Consider the following 21517-nt stretch of genomic DNA (forward strand, 5'->3'; position numbering starts at 1 on the left):
TCTGTAGTGGGTTCCTAATCCAACAGTCAGGCCCATGTATTTTCAATCCCATCCACAAGCGTACCAGTTGAGGCAGCCTGAAACCGGCACTGATATTGCACCCCAAGGCCTGGTCATCTAGGCCTGCTCTATATGGATAGATCAATATTTTGTACAACCTACCCATACAGAAACCATCCCAAGCACATCGGAGGTGCACTGCATTGGTTGCATTGGTGGTGGCGGTGGTGGTGGTGAGGGGGGGGGGGAAGGCACATAGCAGAGGTGTAGCAAACAGTGGGGGTTACAGGAAGAGAATATAAGAAAAAAAGCTAATCACAGTGGAATAAAAGGCAGTATTAAAGCAGAAACTATAAGTATGGCTGCAAACAAGTGTCCACTCTAATTGCACCAACTTCAACCAAAAGGGTCACCAATCACATACACAAACATTGTGAGGACGGTCTATCCGACCCTCATTTGCAGTTATTTCATGCCTTAGTTCATGTTCATGAAATTAAAATTGACTGATATGAAATACTGTGTAGGCAAGTCTCTACAGTATAAGTTACAAAGCTTGGCTATAGAAATACAAGACCAATACAATACAATGGCCAAGTGTAACTATAAAGCAAGAATATCAAGAGTAGATCAGTTGTTATGAAGACGCAGCTGAAAGAATCATCCAGACAATGGCCACCACCTACATCCTATATATTCCCCTTGACAGCTGTAAGGACCATCATTTGTTTATAATCTGTGAGATCGCTCTCTACCTTTCTATCAAGTAACTCACAGGAGCTAATTACATATCCTTCATCTGTGAGGGTCTTTCTTACAAAACTTTCATCACAATTAAATACATGTAGCCTATGGTTACCAGCTGTGTAATATGTGGCATTTAAGGTAACAATTACAATAAGGAATCCCCAAGGTTTTAGCAGCTTTGAGATCTTCCTCAGGTTTCTGATATAATCTTGTTGGTCCTGACTAACCACATCCAGCAGCCCAACGGTCACTAGACAGTCGGCTTGTGGTAACACCACAGGGTCCGTGAGATTCTCTTTGCTGATGTCACATTTCACTATGCGTGTAATTGTCTCCTTTAACTTTTCTTCCTTTTCTTGTTCTTTAACACTAGAAAAAAACGACATATAACACAATTGGTACAAGTGTCATTACATAATTTTTATACCTTTGCCACAGAACAAATCATCTCAAAGAGCAAAGGCTTATTTGTAAGTATCAATTAATTTTGTGAAGCAGTAGAGTGTTCTCTGCTTTCTTAGATGTTCTTTAAGTTTATTTATTGTTACAGATGTGTCCTCATTCATGTAGTGTTCATATGTCATGTAGCACACCTCGCTGCTCGCAGAGCTGACCCTAAACAATTTAGTAATATAGGTAAGATATTGTCTGGTGGCCTGTAGCATCACTGCTAGTTGCACCTCTAGATATTCTAGTGCCCTGTATCAGCAAGAGTATTGTTGTCTCCAACCCCCATATTTTTAGAAGGGATAGTGAACACATTTGGTGCACAAAAGGGGCTTGAGAGGGAATGGGTGTGGCCACACAATAGTAGCTGGTCCTGGGGTACTAGGGGGGATCTTGTTCCCATACCGGCAATCAGGATTCTGGCAGTCAGAAAACTGATGCTGGTCACAAGTCCGGTGCCGGGGTCCCAACATATCTCTACGCTGCCGGTGGTTGTGCTGCCTGGTCTCCACCACCCAGGGTCTCTACCATGCAGGATTCCAACATATTTCCTGTGCTGCTGGTGGTTGTGCTGCCTGGTCTCCACCACCCAGGGTCCCTTTCATGCACCTCTTCTCTTTACTGTATTTTTGCAATGTTTATTGTCCCTGGCTAGACCCCCACAGTCAATACTGTATATATGTGAACAATAGCTCACTTGGTACCTATATAAAGGTGTTGTAGCACTTTCCTGTCCAAAGTTCCATTTCTTTTTCCCTATCATTTGTCTCTTCCACGGACCAGGCTCATGGCATCTGTAAAATGTAGTTGACAGACGCCAAGCTCGGTGCATGCACAAAAGCCTGGCTTCTTTGGGCCACATTGGCTGCAGGTTATAGAAGTCAGCCTATACTTGCAGTCTCTGAGGGAGGAAACACCTCCCAATGGGACTCCCTGTCTGGTGGGTGACTGGCAGGTATGACCTCCAATAGGAAGTTACTGCCAGTCACATTGTGGCCAAAGCAATCTCACGGATGATATATGGCTTCTGTATCGCTGAGCTTGGTGTTGGATTTTACTGGGGGATGCAGTCCTGCAGCTCATAGATAATCTGCCAATAGTGGGGAAGAAAAAAATGCATTTTTAATTCAAGCACAAGTGCTCCAGCTTCCCACTCGAAAGGCATTCTAGGGCATGATGTTGGCAGTGACAGACTACAACATTACTCTCAGGGGGCGGCAACAGCAGACAGAAATCCATTCTGCACTTGGCAGAATGGATTTCCTCTATTAAAGACAGCAATGCAGCACCAGTATATAGAATACGACCTGACTGGGGAAAAAATGGGCAGACTAGATGGGCCAAGTGGTTCTTATCTGTCTTACCGTCAATTCAAATTCTATGTAACATATTCCTGAATTTGGTCATTTCACATATGTTTATGCCAGACAAGTTATTAAGATGTGTATTACACTGTGTACACCCTCGGATGGAATGCATATGAAATCCGGAGGTCGGAATCCCGGCTTACAAAATCTCGACTGTGGAATCCCGACTGCTGAAATCCCGACAAGGGGGGAACGTGGATCACCACCCCCTTGGTGGTGGCAGCTGCCCGGTGCCTCGGTATGCTCGGCACACTAATGTATTCTCCCTCTATGGGTGTCGTGGACACCCACGGAGGTAGAAAGTGTCGGGATTTCACTGGTCGGGATTTAGGCGTCGGGATTTTGAACGCCGGGATTCCAACCGATGGGATTTCAACTGCATCCCCCTCGGACATTAAGTGCTCTTACCCACAGGTTCTTCATGGCATGACTGGAGAAACAACCTATGAAGACACTGTATATGCACAATTGGATATGTAGAATCTGGAGGAATTCCAGCTACAACATAAGAAATGTTCACTACTTTCCTCTCCAACAAACCTGTAACAATTATCTTTACTGTTATTATTATAATTTCATGTAACTCATCCTTTATGTTCTTACATGATTAGAATCGTATTTTACCTGATACCTGACAGCTCGGCAGCAATCTTAGTTGCATGAGTCCAATCAAAAGCCCCAGTGCGGGTGTCCACCCATTTGTTGAGTTCCATAATACAGGAGTCTGTTGATTTTAGTATTGTGATCTCTTTAAAATATTCACAGACTCCAAAAAGATGATGAACGAAGGATCCCAAACTGATGTCAATCAAAGTTTCTCCTTTAATGTGGCCTGTGGGGAAATACTCAGATAAGGAGGAATGTAACATTCTATATAGTTATAGTGAGTCAACGCCAAAGAAAGATAATGTGTGTCCCAGCATTGACCACATACAGAATAAAGGGATTTCATGACATACGTTTCATGGTATATAATACTGAGTACCTTTATCAACAGCCGTGAAGTAAGAAATGACTGGAAATCTGACAGTTTATGCATTCCTATAATCTATGTGACGTAATGGACACATGGTGTGTATGAGACATGGTGATTGCAGATAGGTCAGCATAAAATAGGATTCAGGATTTTTTTTTTATACAAAACGTAAATTCAAAATCTTTTGTCTACTGGCACTACAAGTTACATATATAGTAATATACAGATGTGTTCACATTTACCTTTCTGAAAATAGTGCCATGGCGCTCAATTTGGCAGAAGATCAATTCCTTATGTTGTTATGCCATGATGTCATGCCTATACAATTCATAGTTTCACCACTGGGTGGTCAGTCCAACTACAGTATATGCTTTACATGGAGCTTTTCACAGAAAGAGTACAATGAAGTATGTTCACTAGACATCTACAGTAGGTAGCCTAGTGGACTAATGCCGTATTTTATATGTATATGCTTACTATCTTTTATATGTATTTTAATTTTTAAAAAAGAGTTTAACTATAAGCAGAATAACTTTAAAGTGATCAAGTATGGTATATCAGAACCTTTCTTCTAGACTCCTATTTTACAATAGTGAAGTCAAACAGTATAAAAAAGGGTACTTGTTTCCTAGAAGGGCGCACACGATTTTGATCTTAGGGAACAATGTTAAATGGCCCAATTGACCCGATTTCACATAGGGAACAATGTTAAATGGCCCACAGACCCCAAATACCCACCCTGAAGTGTGAAATGGCCCCCCCAATTGTTAACGCCACCCCACGATCAACGTCAACCCAAAGCGTGGCGAGCGCAGCGTGCCCGCGCGGGGTGGCGGTTCGTGTCCTCCGACCTTTTCATACCCCACTATCCACGTCGGCGTGGAGTTGAGAATAGAAAGTGTGGCGAGCGCAGCGAGCCACCGAGCCCGAAGCGTTGGCGAGCCCCGCGAGGGGACGTGGAACACGCTCCCGAAGCGTGGCGAGCGCAGGGAGCCCCGCGAGGGGACACGGATTACTTAACATGTATTCCGCGTCCCCTCGCCACGCTTCGGGCTCGTATTCCGCGTCCCCTTGCTGCGCTCACCAGGCTTCGGGCTCGGTGGCTCGCTGCGCTCGCCACACTTTCTATTCTCAACTCCACGCCGACGTGGATAGTGGGGGTATGAAAAGGTCAGAGAACGCGTACCGCCGCCCCTCGCGGGCTCGCTGCGCTCGCCACGCTTCGGGTTGACGTTGATCGTGGGGTGGCGTTAACAATTGGGGGGGGGGCATTTCACAATTCAGGGTGGCTATTTGGGGTCTGTGGGCCATTCAACATTGTTCCCTATGTTAAATCGGGTCAATTGGGCCATTTAACATTGTTCCCTATGTGAAATCGGTAATCTTGTCGGTCGCATCGCATGCGATTTTTTGGCCGCATGCGATGCGACCGACGTGATTTACATTTTACCATGCATTTCTATGTAAAATCGTGGCCATCGCATCAGTCGCATCGCATGCCAATATAATGGCATGCGATGTACATGCGATGCCCGCGATGGGCGCCCTTCTAGGAAACAAGTACCAAAAAAACTACATAACCTATATATACATGTGTATATATGTATATAACATGTGTGTATATATGTATATAACATGTGTGTATATACTGTATGTATATATATATATATATATATATATATATAAAAATAGTTTCTGATAGTCAAAGAATCACTGCTGAAAAAAGGTAAAAGTTTCACAAATATAGCAACAGTCAACAGTCAAAGAAAAGCTTCTATCCACAGTTAGTTAGTACAATATACTGTAGATACCAAAAAATGTCTATGGCGCTATGGGTGAGTGCTGAGTGTGTTATATACCAGCAGCCTCTATGGTAGAGGGATGCTACTCTCCTTGAGCAAGACGAATAGGAACAGTACCACAAGGCGCTCGGTATATAAATAATGAATCCAAATATCACACACCAAGTTTGAATAAATCACACACAAATTACACAAAACAATTACACAAAATACACACTGTTAAAATACTGCTGGCAGCAATTACTCTAAAATAATCCAATAGACAATTTAAATCATCAATATGGATAGTGGGACCCTGAGATTAATGCAGACCAAATGGTCCAGTCATTTGATTTGATTCCACAGGATGGACTACACATCCATGAATTAGAGTCCAGGGCCCTTTAAAAAATGAAATGAGTAACACAATCAACTGGTGCTCACTTACATTCAATGTGGGTGTGTCCCCTTTATACAGATTGATATCCGGGGTACAGCAGATGAATCCAGGTATGGGTATCGGCATCCGAGGCCACCCTCAATAGCCCTCCTTTCTATTGGATGTTGGAGATTGTGTGTGATCCTTAAAAGTTGTGTTTCGCAGCTTTGTCAATTTGGTATGGTTCCATTCAAATCAAATGACTGGACCATTTGGTCTGCATTAATCTCAGGGTCCCACCATCCATATTGATCATTTAAATTGTCTATTTGATTATTTTAGAGTGATTGTTACCAGCAGTATTTTAACAGTGTGTATTTTGTGTAATTGTTTTGTGTAATTTGTATGTGATTTATTAAAACTTGGTGTGTGATATTGTATTCATTATTTATATACCGAGGGCCTAGTGGTACTATTCCTATTCAGTTAGAACATTATATCTACTAATAGTGGGGGAGGGGCACACATAACTACTGCCATCTGTGATCAGGGAGAGTATTTCATATATGACCTGCCCTTACTGTAAAGAACTCTTCCTTTGATGGTTGTGAAACTTCCTTTCCTCAAACTTTAAGGGGTGACCACATGTCCTGTGTACATTCCTTTGGGGAGTGGGACCCCCAATAAAGGGGTTGCTCCCCAGGCTTCATCAGTCCAGGGCTGAAGCCCCGGTCTGTCCCTGCCACACGTGAGCGGTGGGTGGCAGGCTGATTCTTAAGTGTATTTTTTTTTTGCTGGCAAGCTGTTATCTTGATACTTATATGTATGTGAGCTTGTTTATTATATATAAAATTAATTTGAGCTTGTGTTCACTGTGCTCTTTTCTCTTGGTTTTCTCTGCATGTATCTTGGTGAGGCCGTGGGATTGGCTTCTGAGAAAGGTGGAAAAAGGTGGAAAAAAATTGGATATTTCATTTAGGAACTAGCGCAACTATATTGTTTTCTACACACACACACACACACACACACACACACACACACACACACACACACACACACACACACACACACACACACACACACACACACACACACACACACACACACACACATATATTCCTGCAAGAGAAGGCACCCAGGCAATTATTTCTGTATTGCGGAGTGTCTGGCATTGTATATATATATAATGCAGAATTGAAGCGGCACTCTGAGGCTGTTTAGTGATGAAAAAGTGGGACCAACTTTGATCCATAGCTAGGCATAGCTATGGATTAAAGTTGGTCAAACTTTCTCATCACTAAACAGCCTCAGAGTGCCGCTTTATTTCTGCATTATATTGGAGGATTCAACCCCTCAGCTGCTGGCACCTGGGCAAGCACTGCAGCCCTGTATAGCTTTATTTAGACCTAAGTGACAGCTCTCCCCCAACTTGTATGTATGTATATATATATATATATATATAATACAGCGGGTAGGGCGGCACTCTCGACCAAAGAAGATTCTCAAAGCGGAGATATAATCATCAACGTTTCGAAGTTTATTGTAACAACCTCGTCATCAGGATACATAACAATAAATAATGACAGTTTATATACATACCACAGACCAGTGAAAAAAGACGCTGCTTCCACGAGATCCGGGGTAGCGTGACGTCATGACGTCATCATCCGGCTGCCGTTGTCATGGTAAACCCACGCCAATGACGCACAGACGATGTGTCTCCCGCCCTACACCCGGTCAGCGGTTCCACATGACCAAAACGTCATCGTCGGAGCCCGGTTGTCATGGTTACATGTCAACAACGACGCAGCGACGATACGCTAGGCAGTGTCCCACTAACAGCGCGTGAAATATATACAATAAAAGCAATCACCGTGCAAATATACATAAAAAATGAAAGAACGGCATTATAAGGCACAGCATATCATAAATGTACAAAGATTAGGCAAAAAAGCAAAAAAGAAAAATAAGAAAAAAGCAAAAGAAGCAATTGGAGGCACATCACTGGTAACACTCAAAACCTATTGCAGAATTACATACAAAGAAGGAGAATCCTACTAGTGCATAAGCATATAAGCTCAAGTAGAAAAACAATCATACAGAATATATAGCACTATGTCAGGAGGAAAAAGGTCGCATGATAAATAATGCAGGATTAATACATGAAAAATAATCAATGACCATTCTTCACAAGAAACAGTGTAGACCATGAGATTCGTTCAGACCACCGGGTGATAGGGTTCCTAATCTCTGGATCCACCCAGCCTCGCATCGAAGTAGTTTGAGTGATCGATCACCCCTTCTCAATGAGACAGGGATGTGATCGATAATGACACTTTTGAGTGAGGCAACACTATGTTTGGCCTCAAAGAAATGTCGTGCTAAAGGCTGGTCGCTGCCACCTTTTTCAAAGGCAGCTTTTATCGAGGATCTATGACCCGCCAGTCTCTCCCTCAGAGTTCTCTCGGTTTTACCCACATAATTTTTCGAACAGGGACAAGTTAACATATAGACGATAAAATTGGTGGTACATGTTACTCTATGATTAATAAAAATCTTTTTCCCTGAATGGGGATGGAAAAAGAAGGGACCAGTGGACATGGAGCGGCAGACTGTACAATTAAGACATCTATAGCAACCATTGCGGGGTCTCAAGAATTGTTCACTTGTTTGATGTTTCAAGCCTGTAACATCAGCTTTGACCAACTGGTCTCTGAGATTTCTTCCCCTTGTGTAACAACTCATGATGTTAGTGTCTGATAGACCCAGATTACTATCTGAGCTTATCATGGGCCATAATTTTTTACTAGTGGTACTAATACTCGCACTGGCAGTATTAAAATGATTAACCCAGGGGAGGGTTTTACCCCGTAGTGCACGGGTATTCTGTTGCAGAAGTTTATTCCGAGGTTGTTTCATGGCTTTGTATTTGGCCTGTTGTAATTGGGATCTTTGGTACCCTCTCAATTCAAATTTAGTTATCATTTTATCAATGGCTTGTTCAGCCAGGGAGTCATTACTACATATCCTTTTAGCCCTAATGAATTGGGAGTACGGAAGACCGAATTTGAGACTTTTGGGATGGAAGCTGGTGGCATGCAATAATGAATTGCGATCTGTAGTTTTAGTAAAGACATCCGTCTCAATTCTGTTACCTTGAATTGTTACCATAACATCTAAGAAGCTAACACAATGTATGTCAGTGGTAAGAGTAAGTTTGATGGGACTTAAACTGTTGTTTTGATGCTCAATTATACGGGTAAGTTCCTGTAGTGGCCCATTCCAAATGAGGAACAGGTCATCTATGTATCTGGCATAGAATGTTACCATGCCAGATACATAGGGGTTGGAAAAGAAGATATCCTGCTCCACCTGGAGCATAAATGTGTTGGCGTAGGCTGGCGCAAAGTTACTGCCCATGGCACAGCCGGACATCTGGATGTAAAATTTACCGTTAAAAAGAAAGTAATTGTGCGTGAGCACCATTTCAAGCAGACTAAGAAAAAATCCTACATCTGGACCTTTATACAGCGCATTCCCCTCGATCAGTCTCCTGACAGCTAGAAGTCCTTGATCGTTGGGGATGACCGTATAAAGGCTTGACACGTCAAGAGTACAAAGAGAACATTCATTGGGTATACTGTCCAACTCATTAAGGCGTTCAAGGAAAGAGGTAGTATCACGTAGGAACCCTTTTGTAGCAGTTACACAAGGTTGTAACATGGCGTCTATATATGTAGAGATATTCTGAAATAGAGAGCCTCTGGCGGCTATGATGGGTCTACCCGGTGGGGGCAGAATGCCCTTATGGATCTTGGGGAGTGTGTAGAGTAAGGGCACCACTGGTTCACGTTGTTGTAATGCTTTAGATAAATCAGAACTGATAATACCAGAAGCGACACCCTCACTCAACACACTCTCCAATTCTTTGGCAAATTGATCTGTAGGATCTTTACGTAATAATCTATATACATTTTGATCAGCAAGCTGTTTCTCAATCTCTAGCATATAGTCTGGCAAATTTTGCAATACAATTGCCCCGCCCTTATCAGCGGGGCGTATTACCAGATCAGTGTATGAGCTCAAATCCTTCAATGCCATAGATTCATCTCGTGAGAGATTGCTAAAGTTGTTAGTATTAACCGAGGGTACAGAAAGTTCTAAAGACACCTCATGGGCTAGCATTCTATTGAAAGTTTTGATTGTAGCATTGTTGGATAATGGCTCAAACACTGATCTTGGTTGAAGTTTACGTACTTGTTCGGGGATGTCATTAACAGCAGTACCAATCACATTACTTTTGTTCTTAGTAAAATACTCTTTCAATTTTAAAGATCTAGACAGTTTATATTTTTCTATTTCCCACTGAGTGGGATTAAAACGTGTAGTAGGTACGAATGACAACCCTTTATTAAGCACATTAATCTCATGATTAGTAAGTACATGATCAGACAAATTCACCACTAAGCTCTCAGTGGGGGGCGGCCCCTGCCTTTTCCCTTTCCTTTTACATTGGCCACCGCGCCTCGTCCTATGGCGCCGGTGCCAGTGCGAGTCCGTGCCCCTAAAGGGAATGAACCAGGGGAAGGTCTTGTATTAGGCATGGCAACATTATCAGAGTCACTGGTGGTGGTGGCCTCAGCCGATGAATCGATTGTTCTAGTAGACTTAGTAAATCGATTTCTATTTTTTTGACCCCTCCGGTTAAAACCAGATTGAGAGGGGCCACCAGACACCCAATGATACACTTTATTTTGATCATAGTCCATTTTGACTCGCTCCATTTTGTTTTTCTTGAAAAGTATCAGTTCTTTACGATAATCAGCAATTTGTTTGGTCAATTTATCAGTCCAGTCAGTAGTAGTGTCAGCTTCAAAGGTGGTTTTATGAACTGTTTCAAACATGGTAATTTTCTCACGGGCAACCAATAATTCCCTATTGGCCTCCTCAATGACCAGTAAGATCAGATCGAAGCTGCATTTATTCACAATGGCAATCCAGCGTTTGCAAAAAGTAGTATTGAATCGTCCTATTGTAGGTGCATTTTTAACGCGGAAACCACGTGGAATTCGTTTGTTTTTAAAATAGTCACTTAACGTTATACTGTGGTACAGATAATCAACTTCACGTTGCTTAAGTTTCAGCAGGTCTTTATAAAGGTGCTGTACTGATCGTAGCTCAACATCCTCATCAAATATTTCTTTAGAGAGGATATTGACAGCCTCTGACTCTGAAAATGAAAGCATGCTTCCCTGTGTCGCCAACGCCAAGTTTGCTCCATGATAGCCGTTATCACCGTCGACACTGAGTGACGACACACCAACAGTAATGTCAGACTCCATAGTCTAGACACAAAGAAACACACACTGGAAGTCCTGTGTAGATAGACAGTTCAATGGGTGCTCAAACCCAGCAATTAGGGATACTCCACTCCCACAAATGCAAATAGACAGTCACGGTTAGGGTGAGCACACCTCAGTACAGACTCACATGGGGTGCCATCGCCTGGATTCTCCCAACAGGGGGGTCCAAAATAATACAGCGGGTAGGGCGGCACTCTCGACCAAAGAAGATTCTCAAAGCGGAGATATAATCATCAACGTTTCGAAGTTTATTGTAACAACCTCGTCATCAGGATACATAACAATAAATAATGACAGTTTATATACATACCACAGACCAGTGAAAAAAGACGCTGCTTCCACGAGATCCGGGGTAGCGTGACGTCATGACGTCATCATCCGGCTGCCGTTGTCATGGTAAACCCACGCCAATGACGCACAGACGATGTGTCTCCCGCCCTACACCCGGTCAGCGGTTCCACATGACCAAAACGTCATCGTCGGAGCCCGGTTGTCATGGTTACATGTCAACAACGACGCAGCGACGATACGCTAGGCAGTGTCCCACTAACAGCGCGTGAAATATATACAATAAAAGCAATCACCGTGCAAATATACATAAAAAATGAAAGAACGGCATTATAAGGCACAGCATATCATAAATGTACAAAGATTAGGCAAAAAAGCAAAAAAGAAAAATAAGAAAAATATAGGACGAGGCGCGGTGGCCAATGTAAAAGGAAAGGGAAAAGGCAGGGGCCGCCCCCCACTGAGAGCTTAGTGGTGAATTTGTCTGATCATGTACTTACTAATCATGAGATTAATGTGCTTAATAAAGGGTTGTCATTCGTACCTACTACACGTTTTAATCCCACTCAGTGGGAAATAGAAAAATATAAACTGTCTAGATCTTTAAAATTGAAAGAGTATTTTACTAAGAACAAAAGTAATGTGATTGGTACTGCTGTTAATGACATCCCCGAACAAGTACGTAAACTTCAACCAAGATCAGTGTTTGAGCCATTATCCAACAATGCTACAATCAAAACTTTCAATAGAATGCTAGCCCATGAGGTGTCTTTAGAACTTTCTGTACCCTCGGTTAATACTAACAACTTTAGCAATCTCTCACGAGATGAATCTATGGCATTGAAGGATTTGAGCTCATACACTGATCTGGTAATACGCCCCGCTGATAAGGGCGGGGCAATTGTATTGCAAAATTTGCCAGACTATATGCTAGAGATTGAGAAACAGCTTGCTGATCAAAATGTATATAGATTATTACGTAAAGATCCTACAGATCAATTTGCCAAAGAATTGGAGAGTGTGTTGAGTGAGGGTGTCGCTTCTGGTATTATCAGTTCTGATTTATCTAAAGCATTACAACAACGTGAACCAGTGGTGCCCTTACTCTACACACTCCCCAAGATCCATAAGGGCATTCTGCCCCCACCGGGTAGACCCATCATAGCCGCCAGAGGCTCTCTATTTCAGAATATCTCTACATATATAGACGCCATGTTACAACCTTGTGTAACTGCTACAAAAGGGTTCCTACGTGATACTACCTCTTTCCTTGAACGCCTTAATGAGTTGGACAGTATACCCAATGAATGTTCTCTTTGTACTCTTGACGTGTCAAGCCTTTATACGGTCATCCCCAACGATCAAGGACTTCTAGCTGTCAGGAGACTGATCGAGGGGAATGCGCTGTATAAAGGTCCAGATGTAGGATTTTTTCTTAGTCTGCTTGAAATGGTGCTCACGCACAATTACTTTCTTTTTAACGGTAAATTTTACATCCAGATGTCCGGCTGTGCCATGGGCAGTAACTTTGCGCCAGCCTACGCCAACACATTTATGCTCCAGGTGGAGCAGGATATCTTCTTTTCCAACCCCTATGTATCTGGCATGGTAACATTCTATGCCAGATACATAGATGACCTGTTCCTCATTTGGAATGGGCCACTACAGGAACTTACCCGTATAATTGAGCATCAAAACAACAGTTTAAGTCCCATCAAACTTACTCTTACCACTGACATACATTGTGTTAGCTTCTTAGATGTTATGGTAACAATTCAAGGTAACAGAATTGAGACGGATGTCTTTACTAAAACTACAGATCGCAATTCATTATTGCATGCCACCAGCTTCCATCCCAAAAGTCTCAAATTCGGTCTTCCGTACTCCCAATTCATTAGGGCTAAAAGGATATGTAGTAATGACTCCCTGGCTGAACAAGCCATTGATAAAATGATAACTAAATTTGAATTGAGAGGGTACCAAAGATCCCAATTACAACAGGCCAAATACAAAGCCATGAAACAACCTCGGAATAAACTTCTGCAACAGAACACCCGTGCACTACGGGGTAAAACCCTCCCCTGGGTTAATCATTTTAATACTGCCAGTGCGAGTATTAGTACCACTAGTAAAAAATTATGGCCCATGATAAGCTCAGATAGTAATCTGGGTCTATCAGACACTAACATCATGAGTTGTTACACAAGGGGAAGAAATCTCAGAGACCAGTTGGTCAAAGCTGATGTTACAGGCTTGAAACATCAAACAAGTGAACAATTCTTGAGACCCCGCAATGGTTGCTATAGATGTCTTAATTGTACAGTCTGCCGCTCCATGTCCACTGGTCCCTTCTTTTTCCATCCCCATTCAGGGAAAAAGATTTTTATTAATCATAGAGTAACATGTACCACCAATTTTATCGTCTATATGTTAACTTGTCCCTGTTCGAAAAATTATGTGGGTAAAACCGAGAGAACTCTGAGGGAGAGACTGGCGGGTCATAGATCCTCGATAAAAGCTGCCTTTGAAAAAGGTGGCAGCGACCAGCCTTTAGCACGACATTTCTTTGAGGCCAAACATAGTGTTGCCTCACTCAAAAGTGTCATTATCGATCACATCCCTGTCTCATTGAGAAGGGGTGATCGATCACTCAAACTACTTCGATGCGAGGCTGGGTGGATCCAGAGATTAGGAACCCTATCACCCGGTGGTCTGAACGAATCTCATGGTCTACACTGTTTCTTGTGAAGAATGGTCATTGATTATTTTTCATGTATTAATCCTGCATTATTTATCATGCGACCTTTTTCCTCCTGACATAGTGCTATATATTCTGTATGATTGTTTTTCTACTTGAGCTTATATGCTTATGCACTAGTAGGATTCTCCTTCTTTGTATGTAATCCTGCAATAGGTTTTGAGTGTTACCAGTGATGTGCCTCCAATTGCTTCTTTTGCTTTTTTCTTATTTTTCTTTTTTGCTTTTTTGCCTAATCTTTGTACATTTATGATATGCTGTGCCTTATAATGCCGTTCTTTCATTTTTTATGTATATTTGCACGGTGATTGCTTTTATTGTATATATTTCACGCGCTGTTAGTGGGACACTGCCTAGCGTATCGTCGCTGCGTCGTTGTTGACATGTAACCATGACAACCGGGCTCCGACGATGACGTTTTGGTCATGTGGAACCGCTGACCGGGTGTAGGGCGGGAGACACATTGTCTGTGCGTCATTGGCGTGGGTTTACCATGACAACGGCAGCCGGATGATGACGTCATGACGTCACGCTACCCCGGATCTCGTGGAAGCAGCGTCTTTTTTCACTGGTCTGTGGTATGTATATAAACTGTCATTATTTATTGTTATGTATCCTGATGACGAGGTTGTTACAATAAACTTCGAAACGTTGATGATTATATCTCCGCTTTGAGAATCTTCTTTGGTCGAGAGTGCCGCCCTACCCGCTGTATTATTTTGGACCCCCCTGTTGGGAGAATCCAGGCGATGGCACCCCATGTGAGTCTGTACTGAGGTGTGCTCACCCTAACCGTGACTGTATATATATATATATATACATATATAAAAGGAAACAACTTATACTGAATACGCAGGGAGGGGTTTTTGAAGTGAGTTGCGCTGCTGATTTGACAAATATATAATAAATTGAATACACTGATTGACTGTAAAGATGAATGAATATTGGACACACTGTTTGTATTTTAAATAATTTTATGTAGTAAAATAGAAAATTAGCAACACATATACATTTAGTGAAGATGAAACAAGTTTATATAAAAGTAACGATAAAAAATGAAAAATATAAAGACAATACTCAATTAGACTAAGGAGTTGGGATCCCAATTAGTATGTCGAAATATTGATAAATTAATAGCAGCAGACTTTCAACGATGTAATTTGTTTCGCTACAGTCAATTGTAGAGGTATCACTTTTATAGTAAAAGAGTGAGAAAAGGTATCCAGGTCATATGTGGTCTGGTTCACTATAAAGTAATATCGATGATATCAATTTGTAAACATTGAAGTGCAGTCACAGATATATGTTATGCTCACCCTTTGCAGTAACACTTGTTTTCGTGCCAATTTATGTTAGGGATAGGGGTGGAAGTTCTCCAGCAATCGGTTACCAGGTGTTTAGGAGGATGGTGTCTCCACTAGCTGATATTCCTGGTGCTCCTCTCGGCAATAGGCCGGTGTAGCCTGCCAATGGTCCGGTACGGATTGCCTGCACTGACCACGGCGGAGAAGGAGTAGCTTGAGATACTTCTAATGTCGGGTGCTCCGTTTGATGTAGGAGCCCGGCTCCCCTGATGTAGCGTGGAGAGCGGCTGGTGAGAGCAGCTGATGGCCGGCAGCGAGGGGGAGCGCTGCACTTCAGCTGTTTAATTGGTCGGGCAGTCAGCGGTAAGCCGGCACATGGATCTGTGCTGCAGGAGATTCTGGTCAGCATGGAGCGGCAGAGTAAGTGGCTCTCCTGATGTAGTGTGGAGAGCGGCTGATGAGGACAGCTGATGGCCGGCAGCAAAGGGGGACGCTGCACTTCAGCTGTTTTGATGAATCGGGCAGTCATCGGTGAGCCGGCAAATAGGTCTGTGCTGCTGTGGGTTCTGGTCGGCGTGGAGCGGCAAACTAGCCGGCAGCGTGAGATGGGCTGCGCTTCTCCTGCGAGACAAACTGAGAGTCTGCTTGCGTGGATCTCCAAGTCAGGTAAGTTGTGACGTCAACGTGTTTCGTCCCCTTTGGTCAGGTGGGAACTTTTTCAAGACGGATAACTAGGTTCTTTGGAGAGCTTTATTTAAAGGGGAGTAATTGCCTTAATAGCCACTTTATTAATCAATTATATCAATTGGTATTTCACTTCAACGGGCAACAGCTAGTATACTGCAGGTTTTCAGCTGCAGTGTTACTCGTAATTCAACAAACTCAATATACAGTGTGTCCAATAATCCATGGCAAATATATCTAAATTTATTTTGATACATTAAACAGTATATTATAACATATATAGACAGAAAAGCATTTATTTATTATTCATATAGTAGAACAAATAAAATAATTGTGCAATATAGGGTTAACCCTGCATGTGTTAAATATATCATATCAAATCGTTGGTAATCGATGTTATATAGAAATGGTTAAATAAGGGTTTTAGGATTATATACATTATTTAGCTATTCATGACGTTCTAGTGTCACTCAAGCATTCTTAGCATACTTTGAAGATGTTTCCAAAATACGTCATGTGTTTGTATAGAATAAAAATCCTACAGTTTCTCTATGGGGGAGGGGATTACCAATGTAGATGGTACAAGTATTTTACTTTATTAAATATCTATTAGATTCAACAGGAAAGATGAAAAATTTCATTTACATATATAATTGTTATTAATCTTACATTTGTCGAGCAGAGAGAATAAAGGGCCTTATTTTGGTTCATTCTTTATGACAAAATCCTTCTTAGATGGACAAAACCATGTGCACTGCAGGTGGGGCAGATGTTACTTGTGCAGAAAGAATTAGATTTGGGTGGGGTTTTACTTCAAAGTGAGATATATATTGCAGTGTAAAAATAAAGCAGCCAGTATTTACCCGGCACAGAAACAAAATAACTCCCCCAAATGTAATTCTCTCTGCACATTTTACATCTGCCCCCCTGCAGTGCACATGGTTTTGTCCATCTAAGAAGGATTTTGTCAGAAAGAGTGAACCAGAATAAGGCCCTAAGTGAGATCATAAGAACATATATTAAGGTTTTTAGAATCAAATCGTAATAGGAGCTAGAGGGCAATTTAGGAATGTAATCAGTTACCTATGTGTGTAACCGTAGTTTTTATTATTGTTATTATTTATTTTGCAAAGCAATTAAGAAGAAGTTTCACTTATGTAATTCTTATATAATTTATAAATCCAATAATATTGGTTTATTTATTTATTTAGTACTTTTTTGTATATGTTAGTCCTATAGAATTTGCATGTTAAATCTATATTGGGTATAGCAGTATTATGTATTTCTCAGATGATTCCAATCAGGATTGGTATCCATTTATCATATTCACAGTTCTATTTTTTTTTTTTGTAGGTTTTTATGTACTGGTGCTCTTTATAGTGTATTAATTTGTTCATTTTATTGGGGTCCCATGCCTTACTTTATTTGTTTAAGATTAGATAGAAACTATCTATTTATAGAACTCTCAGGGGGTGGGGCGAATGGGGTCTGCAAACCCGGCATGTCACCATTCATGCGCATGTCGGGTAGATCCCTGTCGCTCCACCCTGTGAGAGGTCCATAGACATTCCATTTAATACTAACAAGGTTTAAATAATTTTTATAATTTTGAATCTAAGCAAGTGAAGTCAAGAGCTTCATTTAATCCCTGAGGACTCAGGGTATCAAGTTTAAAGATCCAGGCTGATTCCGCTAGGCATAATTTTCTGTATCGATCACCCCCTCTTTTTGTAATGACAATTTGTTCTATTCCAGTGACTGTCATTCCACTCGGATTGCCTCCATGTTTCGCTAAAGAGTGACGTGGGACACTGTGATACTGGATACGCACCTGTTGCTAATGCTCTGTGCATCTGCTCCATAAAAAATACCACTGTCTCATCTTTGAAACCACTTTCTGCTTCAAAATAAGACTTCAGGTGGTCTCTGGAATCCATCCCATGCACATAGTAAAGCTTCAGGTCAGGTCTGGCTTCCATCCTCTTGTCTTCTGTCACACGTTGCAGGATGGATCGGATCTCTGATCTGTAGCTGTAGCCTTCTCTTTATATGTTGTGTCTTTATGTGTACCTTATGAGTCATTTTCTCTAATTATAAAGTTCTCATACTCAGCTGACTGTGTTTGTATCACTTTTGGCAGAAATATGATGAAAAAATATGTGACCTAATCAGGTGTTAATCTGGGTATACAGGTTTTGTGTGTACCCAGCAAATTCATGGGCGTCGGGACCCAGCATCAGCACATACACACTTGCCACTGCACAAGTTAATATCATTTATCATTTTAAGTATGGTCTTGCCATTATTTGTGTGGGAGCTTTCTCAGGAAATGCAGCAGTTGGGGTCCAAGCTTAAAGGGTGTGGTCAACAACCAGAGGTCGTGTGACCAACCGACAAATAAATACTTGGGCAACTATTAGAGAGGACTTTGTCAGAATTCAAATGATAAGGCCCCTTTAGAAAGGAGAGGACACAGGTGTGCAAGGATCACCCACTTTTATTGGCAGGAGGACTACTACTGGCTTTGTTTTCATGGAAATAAACCAAGCTTTCAAGTTCATACATGGTAGTTCCAATGTATAGTAATAATGCATAATTTTGACCTAACTTCTATAAGAACGGCCCTCAGACAGTGGGGCCCATACAGTATCTCCCATTCACACCTGTAGGCCAGTCCAACCCTGTGTGTGAATGTGTTGTCTATATGAGAGAAGTCCTGGAGCAATTTATTAATATCTTTCATTTACCAGTGTTACGTGTTTTCTGTTATGTTGGAAGATGAGAGTGGGAGCCAGGGGCAAAACTATGGGGTTTGGCATCCTTTCCAAACTAAAAAATATTAGACAGTACAAGAGGATGGGATGAAGATTTTGTGCTTGGCTCTCGGGACAATGATGCACCAGTGGTCAGCAGTCATCCTGAAAATCTAAGATTGACATACTGTAGAAAGCCAATCATGGCTCACCACATCATCACCCCATTGCCTTTACCATGGAAGAAAAGCAATGAAGAGCTCCTGAATGGACAGTGACCATGCCACAGAGCTAAAAGGCCACTGTCCTCCAGGTGAAGAATGTGGAAAATGCATGACAGTAGCCCGCCTAAGTAAACAGACCTGGCTGGCGGTGCCCCCATTTGTCATGTTACACCACAGTTGGGAGAAAGAGGCCTGAATAGATGGGTTTGGATGTGGATGAGGTGTTTCTGCAGCACCCTGTGTCTGGCACAGAGTGGGAGGAGAATGAAGATGGGTGGCATAACAACAGAGGGTGCAGGAGGTGCAGTTTCTAAGGGGCCCTGGCTGCTATGAGGGTCTGTAGCTCTCCCTGCACCCACTTCTAGCTTAGCTCCCCTTAAGAACACTGCCACTAATATAATAAAGCCTCTTCCTTGTCCCTCCCTTGTTCCATGGAGATGGCTACATCCAATCAGGGTTTGAGCTTTGATTAAGAGGAGACCTCAGTATCAGGGAGAGCCGCATATGTGGTTTCTCAAGTCCAGTGGTGCACGTGCCTCTTTTTAATTTTTTTATTTACTTGAATGAGCTCATTGATAAATTTGTACAAGAGGAAAAGGGCTAAAAACAAAGCACTTAGGTGCCAACGACAGGACACATTGTGTTTAATGCAAAAGAATAAGAAACAAGACAATTGCTTCCCGTGGGTCAATCACCACAATTTAGCGAGTAGAGAGATATTGGATATATCCAGAGACCTGTGGCCCATTGTCGGCAATGACCCCGAATTGCAACTCACTGACAAGAGACTTATGCCCTGTTACAGTCGAGGTAAAAATATCAGGGACTGGGTCATGAAGACTGACATTAGTGGCCTTGACAGTGCACAGTCTGTACAAACAGGGTTCCTGCAACGGAGCATGGGCTGTTAGCGATGCCTTAATTGTGCGGTTTGCAAATGTTTGAATACCGGTAGTAGCTTTCCGCACCCCCTCACTGGCCGCCGCATAAACATCAAACACCGAGTAACCTGTACCACACGGTTCATTATCTATTTGATAATGTGTCTGTGCGGTCTTGGTTACGTCGCCAAAACCGATCGCACCTTAAGCGAAAGGATCGCAGGGCATAAGTCTATCATACTGGCGGCACTAGCAAGTGGCCACAGAGACCAGCCTGTGGCCCAGCATTTCCTGACAGCCGGTCACAGCATCCCACAATTACGTTACACTATCATCGACCATGAGCCGTCCAATATACGAGGGGGCGATAGGTCTCTACGCCTCCTACAGAAAGAGGCGAGGTGGATACATGAGCTAGGGACCCTGGCCCCAGCGGGCCTCAATGAGACAGCTGGATTACACTGCTTCTTGTAAATAGTGTTTATAGTGTAATCACGTACTTTTGTTGCCCATTGATAGTCGACACAGCCATGTCAACTTTTCCAGCAGCCATGATAACTTTTCCAACAGCAGTCAACACAGCACATTGCATTTATATGTCTCATTAATACAGTATCTTTTTTCGCATTTATATGTACTGTGACCGGACGCCTGCCCTTAGCTCTGGCTACGCCCTTCGGGTCCACAGATAGCGGTTCCTGGTCTCACGGGACCTGGCCAATAGGGGATTTCCTGTTACCGTCAGTAACCGCCTGTTACTGACTCCACCCACTACGCAGTGGGCGGGGTTATCGCTGCCACCACCAGACTCCTCCTACGTGGCGTCTGGAACCACGGATACCTCCTCAGGCCCAATCGCTGGCACCTGAGTACTACCTGCATTGACACGCTGCTGGTGTCGACTGGTCCCCCACTGGTCACGGACCAGACCTCTGCTTTGGTAGCTGGCAGAGCGGAGACTCAGAGACGCTGGATGCTATGCTGGAGAACGGAATTATTGCAATTAATTCTGTTGGTCGCAGATGAAGTAGACTTCTTGGGCAAAAGATGGTTTATTGCCAATGGATCTGAAAAGATCCCTTCTCCTTGCAGAGGTACAGCATACAAGTGATGTTTACAGCATTCAGATACAGGCAGAAGTACAACAACTTGGGCTCACAGGCCCTGCTTATAAAGACAGAAAACACACTGGCATTGTCAGATCCTCCCACATACATTTACAATTTGCATCTCAATCTGACATGTTACTTCCAGTGCATAACGAACCAGGATTACATACTACAAAGGATGAGTCCAATTTCCTTAGAATATATAACTTCCAGGAACAGGGGAGATATTTATCTCCTGGACATGTTTACATAAAGAAACACAAATGTCTGTATTACCAACACCTCACACACAGGATGACCTGGGTTCAGCGACCCATCACATACAGTACATAAGTTTGTTTCCTTATTAACACCTTTTACACAGGGCTTCAGACACAGAGCCTACTCCCTGCTGTGTATTGGCCACTCACAGACCTTCTGAGAAGAGGGGCAGATTAGCATTTCATTTCCTCATCA

General features: G+C 42.5%; 1 protein-coding gene across 1 annotated transcript; it reads right to left on the bottom strand.

Moving 5' to 3' along the window:
• Positions 1-689: 689 nt before the first annotated feature.
• Positions 690-3430, bottom strand: LOC146042365 (nicotinamide N-methyltransferase-like). The gene is made up of 2 exons (XM_083162338.1): positions 3186-3430; positions 690-1116 (listed from the first exon to the last, which is right to left on the bottom strand). Exons 1-2 carry the CDS (start codon positions 3428-3430, stop codon positions 690-692), a joined length of 672 nt encoding a protein of 223 aa, XP_083018464.1.
• Between the last annotated feature and the right edge of the window lie 18087 nt (positions 3431-21517).

The sequence above is a fragment of the Crinia signifera genome, chromosome 19, assembly GCF_055691185.1.
Source record: "Crinia signifera chromosome 19, ASM5569118v1, whole genome shotgun sequence".
Lineage (NCBI taxonomy): Eukaryota > Metazoa > Chordata > Amphibia > Anura > Myobatrachidae > Crinia > Crinia signifera.

Excerpts from the sequence above, each read along its gene's own strand:
- LOC146042365 (XM_083162338.1), bottom strand. The coding sequence starts at position 3,430 with ATGTTACATTCCTCCTTATCTGAGTATTTCCCCACAGGCCACATTAAA. Across the intron at positions 1,117-3,185 it reads GCCGAGCTGTCAGGTATCAG|TGTTAAAGAACAAGAAAAGG; the intron begins GTAAAATACGAT and ends GTTTTTTTCTAG.